Below are 8,334 nucleotides of genomic sequence, written 5' to 3' on the forward strand. Positions count from 1 at the left end.
AGGCAATATTGGAATTCTGGTCTGGTTCGGGGTTTCAAGAAAACCCACACTGCATGTACCTCGGGTCTCACCCTGGCAGCTGAGACAAGCCACCCCAACCAACTTGGTAGCACATCAATGTCAGCCTTGGTAGGATAAATCTCCCCAGATCTATCCAACGGCTGTGAAGATTCTAAACTAACACGAGTCTCATATGTATCCAGTTTAAGGGTATTACACAAGAACACACCATAATAAAATGAATTAAATATGTACTTTATTCATTTACAATAAATGTCATAATGTACATCATTCTGATTGGATCTAAGGGCATACACCGTCTAACACTTAACTCTGCCAACTACTTTTAATGATCATGTATGCATTTTATAACTATCTAAATGTGTTTGTTTATAGGGCACTTATGCATATTTCCAAAGAAGATAAATATAAGCTCAATGATAAAGCCAACTAATGCATTTTCTTACACTATGCAAATAAAAAGTATGGTTATAGATTATAAAATACTATAATAACATTATTAGATGTCAATATGTAAAATTTTTTGAATACCCAAACTATTGAAGACATTGATGAGGTTAAGAAGCTACAATGCTATACGGCCACTAATTTGAAATACTTTGATTTTTTTTTAATTTGACCTATTTTCATTTGACACCCATTATCTATATGATAAATATAGGTTTGGTTTTTATTTGATTTTTTTATATTTTTGATAAAGGATTTTTTACTAGATAGATTGGGCCCCACACCATTTATTATATATATTGTTTGAGATTCACTACTTGTGCTTATATAATAAATTTCATTTGTATTTGTTATTTAATTTAAAAAATATATTATGTTTAATTACTAATTAACATACTACTTCTCTAATTTGAAATCCTTTTTTAATTTAAATAACTAAATCAGATTTAATTTGTAATCTAAAAGTCTTTATATTGAATATTTTATTTGAATTAGGAAATTGTACAAAAACTGATATGGGTCCCACATCTTTTAGAGTGGATACCATTGTTCTAGGTACCCTTGTGTCTAAAGCTAACACATTTTGATGGTGGAATTAACTAGTCTTTACTTTTTTTGAGAGTATTAAGCATCCACAGGAGCTTACTATAAACCTGCAGGGTAATTTTGATAATATATGTATAAAGCATATAAGTAGATCCCCTAATTCTACCACCCATGATGAATTGGCATATAATGTATGTAAACATAATAGATTAGAAGTTAGATATGGCAGTAGTTAGACTTACTGTATTTCTGTTACTTAATATTTGAGAGATGCTTTGATTTCTTCTGCCAAAAAAATAATCTTGTATGAGATGATAGAAACATGTTTGAAGAAGAAAGAGAGTGGAAAGTATCTACTTCTTACATACTTTCTTGAAAAATAGAATGCCATGTGTTTAAAGGATAAACTCTCTAGTTTGAGTAAATAAAAATTGAATCATATAATTGTAAGTAATATTTTTTCTATTACACTATGTTTGATTTGAAGGAAAAATAGTAGGGAAAGATAGGTTTGTAAAGGTTTTCCCTACCTTTCCTTACTTTTTACTTCAAAACAAACATAGCTTTAATGATCCATTAATCTACTAGAGTGTGACTATCTAAAAGGTATTCCTTTATAGAGTTATGCTTACCAATGGATGTAAGTTAGAATGCTATGATGGATAAATGATATTTAATTAGTAGAAGAAGTGTTTAAAAGCCATGGAATAAGATCAATCTTCAATCATGGGTTTCTAGGTCCGGTAGATGAATAGATATGACCATTATTAGAGAATTTTTGGATGAAGAGATAAACCCCTAAATAATCTCAAATATAATAGAGGGATGAGATAATAGAATTCACCATTGCACAATTTTGATCCAGGAAAACTCAAATAGAGGGGTAGGGCAATAAATGAATTTGCAAAAGCCATCCATTTCCTAAAGATAAATCCTTCACAGGTGTCTTAGGAGGTTTCCACTCAATAAAACTATCAACTTCATAAACTAATATCTATTTTCCAAACCGAATCGATACTATTAATTTTCAGAAAATCGATAATTGATTTTTTTATTCAGTTTGGTTTTTCAATTTTTGATGATCACCCTTATACGGGAGTTCGAATGGGCTCCTTACAAGGCACACCCTACACATATCCCACATACACATCCAACCATGCATTGAAAATATCTCCTGAATCTGAATTTGTCATCAGGAGATGTTATCAATAGGAATGGCAACGGGTTGGGTTTGGGCCGGGATTATATTCTCCATCCCCAATTCCGATTCTGAAATTAACCCCACCCTCGTCCTTTTCCGTCGGGGATAAAATTTGTCCTTCATTCCCAATCCCCGATAGAGATGGATTCCTCGTGGAGACCCAAATCCTCCAAATGTTTTTAGATAACAATATTTTTTTTTTTGAAAATAAATAAAAATTTTAAAATTATAAATAATGTTTTAAATATGTTTTGATATATATATATATATATATATATATATATATATATATATATATATATATATATATATAAAATAAATAATATAATAATATATTTAATATAAATAATATTTAATATATATAATTGGGGTTGGGGCAGGGCAGAGACCTCAATCCCCATTCCCGACTCCGATCGAAGATTCCTATTAATCCCCATTCCCGTTCTCTCCCCGCCAAAACAATCTCCATCTCTAACCCCATCGGGTTGAAAAAGTCGAATCCCATCGAGATCAAGATAGTGAAAATTGCCATCCTCTAATTACCAATACATGTGGATGTGCATGTATGTGAAGCGTTCTCTGTGGAAAGCCCATGCCAAATGTCCAGATCCCTTCCCCCGGCCAATATTTCACATGGGTGTAATGAACCTTGGATGAAACTTTGGTAATAACCATGCCATCATGAAGTCTCCACCTACATTTAACAAAACTGTACTAGTATATGATTAAAACCTTCACAACATCAAAGGCCATTGCCTACTTATGCTACAACCTTATTGAACTGTTTAAACCTCTAGCGTGTAGGCAACCTGTTAGAAGGACAAGTGGTTCAGCTATTATAATGCATGAAAGAAGCAAGTTATTGAAACCATAAGACCCCAAAAGTTGTTTAACGGATTGAAAGAGAAAACCCAGTAAACTGACACAGAAAAATATGTTGTTATCTTTTCTTAATTTTTGAAAGAATTTCACCCCAGATTATTTCAACCAGATTTCTGTGCTTGTTATGGAAAAATTAATGCAGCCTTCGGAGTTTTATTTAGGTGCCATTTGGCAAGTCATATTTAAAAAAAATTCTTCTAGCAGCCCATGTGGTCAAAAAACATATTAAATTTTTGGGGGTCTTGTCTTTTAAAGGCAAGACCCTTTGATAAGTAACTTGGTTTATGAGTTTATCAGGTTTTTAAAAACGTGTTTAGAAATTATATATCACATAGAAAGACAAAAAAGTTTCATTTGAAGTTTCCTGAAATTCGACGTTTTTGATATTTTCAAATCTTTTCATACACGCATTTTCTCATCTTTCCGGTTTCTAGCTATCAAATGGAAAAGGGTACGACTATAATATGAAAAAATATGATATCTGAAAAACTTCTGATCAATCAATTGAAATCATAAACTGATAGTCAATCAAGTGTTATTTATCAAAATTCATGAATGGGTTTTGATTGATCAAAACTCTTTCCATACCATATCTTTTCCACATCATAAATTTTTCGATAGACCAATTTTCGGTCTTTTAAGCTTGTCGAAACCCAGAAGAACATACAAAAAGACTTGCCAAATACCACCTTATTTTTTTTAAGCAACTCAAATTACTTACATAATCCTTACTTCTTTAGTCACGAAAATATTTAAGAAGTCAACTTTCTCCTCACGAAAGAGGATGAATCATAAACTTTCTAATGAATGTAAGAAGCAAGAAGCACTTGAACTGGGGAAACTTTCTCAACAACCTTAGCATGATTGTTGACACACGTGATTACGTGACTTATATTCAACTAATTAACGTGATTCTCAGCATTTTTTTTTAGATTGAACAAATGCAAACAACTCTCCATTGTTTCAAGAACGTGAACCAACTATTGGAAATTTGAAACCCTTCTTCTTCTCTTCAGAGACCCATTTAGATCCTTCTGCCATGGCTGATAATAAATCTAGACTGTTCATCAAATAGGATTCCATTTGTCCAATACCCACTTCACATCAATCTCTGGCTGTTGCAGTTGAAAACGACCAAACACGCAGCTCGTTTTTTTGTAAACCATCTAATCCACCAAATGAGAGATTCTTAGGTTATCATCTAAATATCTTTTCTATCTGGTGGTTGAAATCTGCTTTCTTACTTGTTTCTTCCTTCTAAGTTTCAAGGTGCCAATGAGCCAGTGGTTATATGTAATTTGTCAAACACGCATGCTTTGTGTAAATCATCTGAAGTCCAAAATTGATGAAAGTTTCAGCCTCCTACAAGTAACAATTTCATGGCTCTTTTTTTCCTTATTTCCTCATAAAATTGACTAATGAAGGATCAACCTATAGCCCAGCACCTGACCCACCAAAGGGTTTCAAGCACAGTTATTTATTCATTTTTAATTAGTAAAGTGTGCCCCAGGAAAAGAAGAAAGAAAAAATCAGGAGTCAATACAGAGTGCAGAGAGTTGGTTGAAATTGAAGATGAAACCCTAAATTGATAAATCCCACCAAATAGAAAACCAAGGCCAAAATTCATCTAATGGGTAATATAGAAAACTGATAGAAAAGTAGAAAACTTTTGGCTGATTTCAGTTCAGCCACTTATGAAACAGCCCCTGAGTTAAAAAATAATAATTTTTTATTATATTAATAAAATATTCTGTTAAAGTTCCACTGTACATTAATTTGACACAGTGTTACACACCACAGAAAGTCAAATCACAAATGGTATTGGGCCCGACCCAAATACTAAGGATTCAAGCACAGCTTATGCCCTAAAAGTCTGTGTGTGTATGTGTGTGGAAACCATGAAACTGGGTTGAAAATCTGGTTTTGGAAAGAACCGGTTCAGCCCCAACATGAAAATTAGTTGGTACCCATAGTGATACAAATAAGTGGGTTCTGTGTGGGCCTCAGGAACCAAATGGGCTTCACTTTTATTTGGACCCCGTCAACTAAATCTCCCCCTTTGAACAAAATATAAGATTGATATTCGAGTCAAGCAAGAATCTCAGATTGGGGAATGACTCATTCAATACAAGAAAGAGCCAAAAGGGAATGAGAATAGCATGGGAGGACCTAACAAAATATAGCCCAACTTGCTCCACAAGATGAGGGAGGTCACAAGGCTGGTGGGTCACCAACCCAAAAGATTCCCCCCCTCTCTCTCTCTCTCCCTCTCTCTTCTCTCTTCTCTCTCTGGTTTGTTTCTAGAAACATGGATACGTCAGGACAGGAGGATGGGACTCAACTATGTGGCTACCTACCATTGATGTACCGAGACCTTGTATTACATCAGGGGGAAACCTATAGTTTGAGTACTCACTCAAACACTCGCCATTTCTTCTTTTTCTAAATTTTTTTCTTATTTTGGTAAGAAGTACTCGCGCCATTGTTAAGCATGTCTATATTTTTATTATATCACCACGTGGCAAGTATGCTGTGCTTTGTGACCCAAAAATTCAGGGGTCCCACTAATGAAAATTAATTAATAAAATATTCAAATACCATATATTTTAGTTCCTTGGGTCGGTGGATTTGTCTAGATTAAATGGTAAGAAATCAATTCGATCATCATCATCCCAATCTATCTAAGTATGGTAGATCTATCTATCAAAAATATAATTCTTAAGTATGGTTGATCTCCTAAACTTGGCTCACTCATTGGTGGGTCCACAACCACTACAAAATAGGTGCTAAGTGGATTCCAATCTAATGCATCTTATTGGTTTGAAGCTGAAAAAAATCATTCCCACATGATCTCATTGTTGGGGCCCATGCCCACAAATAATGGGTTGCTAAAATATTGATTAATAGAACATGGGGAAGACTCACTTCTCCTCTTACTACTCTACTTTGACGATAGCAAGTATGATATTAAGAATGATGTTCTAGAAGAGAAGGCAAAGGTAGAGGGTTTTTAGAAAGTGAGTGGAGAGCGTAAATTTTGTCGGTGACAAGCCTAAAATACAAGGAATATATTAATAAAATAATATAAAAATTAGAAAATAATAAGTTAAAAATTCAAAAAGAAATAAATATATAACCCCTCTCTCTCTCTCTCTCTCTCTCTCTCCACAACCCTACCCCAACTCACGTAAAAGTAGACCTACCTACCAAATCCAGCTCTGCCTCTCTCTCTCTCTCTTTTGTAACCACTCGTCTTTCTCACCAACTCGGTCAAATACCCACAAAAGGATCGAGTCAATTGGCACTCCGAATTTCGACCCTTTTCCCCATATAAATCCGCCCTTCCCTTTCTTCTACTTCTTTCCATCAGTTCTCTCCCTCTCTCCTCTTCTCTCTCCACTCTGCAAATCATCTCTCTTTAGCCTCTCTCACCAATCCAACAACAACAACAAGCAATCGTTTCTGTGTGTGTGTCTCTCTCTCTCTCTGGTCTCCAATGGGTCGGTCTCCTTGCTGTGAGAAAGCTCACACCAACAAAGGCGCGTGGACCAAGGAGGAAGACCAGCGCCTCATCAACTACATCAGAACTCATGGCGAAGGCTGTTGGAGATCCCTCCCCAAAGCAGCAGGTACCCAGAAGAAGCAACAAATAATGAAAAACTCTGGTGGATTTTCCCTTCCTCCTCTCTTTCCCTTCGCCCCTAAACTCCTTTCTTTTGTCTTTATAGGTTTGCTCCGCTGTGGCAAGAGTTGCAGACTTAGATGGATAAACTACCTTCGGCCTGATCTGAAAAGAGGAAATTTTACAGAAGAAGAAGATGAACTCATCATCAAACTCCACAGTTTACTAGGAAACAAGTAAGCCCTCTTCTGGTTTTTCACAATATATCAAATTATGATTCTAAAACCAAAAGAAGAAAACAAAAAAACTCATCTGGGATCACAATTTGTTGAGATGGGATTCTCAGACTCTACAATTTCTCATTTGGGTTCTTGTTGTTTTGGTCTTTTTTTTTCTTTTTCAGATGGTCTCTCATTGCTGGTCGTTTGCCGGGAAGAACAGACAATGAGATCAAGAATTACTGGAACACTCACATCAAAAGGAAGCTGTTGAGCCGGGGACTTGACCCTCAGACTCACCGTCCCCTCAACTCCGCCACCAACTCCAGCACCACCACCCCCTCCACCACCAACACCACAAATGCCTACTCCGACGCATTGAATTCCTCTTCACCGGCCGCTGTGTTGCCTGAAATTGTTGCCATCAACAAAACCGCTGACAAGAAGGGCACTACCATCATCGGCGCCAATTCAGCTGAAGAGGCACACAGCAGTAGCGGCACCACAGAGGAAGAACTGCTTAAGCACCAACCCCAGCAGCAGCAACAAGAACAGAACTACCCAGAACTCAATTTGGAACTCTCCATCAGTCTTCCCTCTCAATCAACGCCAACTGCGAACACGGCCGAATCGAAGCCACAACAATTTTCAATATTTGCAGCTCCAGCGCCCATGATCGCTCAGACCATCTGTGTGTGTTGTCGTTTAGGCTTTCAGAGCAGCCAAAACTGCAATTGTCAAACCACCATGATAACCAATGGTGTCCATATACTTCAGACCAGTAGATTCATAGATTGAATAATGAATATAGTGCTCCTTTACCTTTCCCTTCAATGTAATCCACCTTTCATCTCCTGTGAAAAGAAATGGAGATATATTTTGAAATTTGAAAAATCAAATTTATTATTTCTTTCCTTAAATTTTTTTGCCGATGGGTTGGAATATTTCAACATTTATGAGGAGAAAATCAACATACTTGGATCAGTGGGCACTTATTTCCATGGGTTATTGGCTTATTGCTGCTGCCCCCTAAGTTCAGACTTCAGACTAGTTTGCACTTTGCAAGGAAGCAATTAACCAAAACCTTGGATGGGTGGGTGGCCCATTGATCCAACGGTTCAGAGGTATGGTTTGGTTTGGGTTTGTTGGGTCATAAGAGCAGCATGTGTCAGTGGGTCCCACCAGGTGTGGATGTGGAATAATGGCCATCTGGGTATTGAAACTAAACCCAAATACAGGTGGGATTGTGTAAGATAGAAGCTGTAGAGATGCAGGAGAGGAGATTGAGTGCCTAAATGGCTAATGGAGTGTGGACTATTTCTTTTTTTTTTTAATCTAAGCAGTGGAGAGGAGGAATTTAGGCTTCTGGGTGATAGGATAGGAGGAGTGAGTGAATG

The 8,334-nt window shown here is 36.3% G+C and overlaps 1 protein-coding gene across 1 annotated transcript; it reads left to right on the top strand.

Moving 5' to 3' along the window:
• Nucleotides 1-6,460: 6,460 nt before the first annotated feature.
• On the top strand, nucleotides 6,461-7,857 carry LOC104589418 (myb-related protein 308). Its single transcript, XM_010247743.3, is given in 4 exon segments — nucleotides 6,461-6,726; nucleotides 6,826-6,955; nucleotides 7,123-7,704; nucleotides 7,706-7,857. Coding segments are annotated over 4 exon segments (870 nt in total). The 5' UTR covers nucleotides 6,461-6,593; the 3' UTR covers nucleotides 7,731-7,857.
• The last annotated feature ends 477 nt before the right edge of the window (nucleotides 7,858-8,334 follow it).

This window comes from Nelumbo nucifera, chromosome 5 (assembly GCF_055504915.1).
Source record: "Nelumbo nucifera cultivar China Antique chromosome 5, China Antique-T2T, whole genome shotgun sequence".
In the NCBI taxonomy this organism is placed as follows: Eukaryota; Viridiplantae; Streptophyta; class Magnoliopsida; order Proteales; family Nelumbonaceae; genus Nelumbo; species Nelumbo nucifera.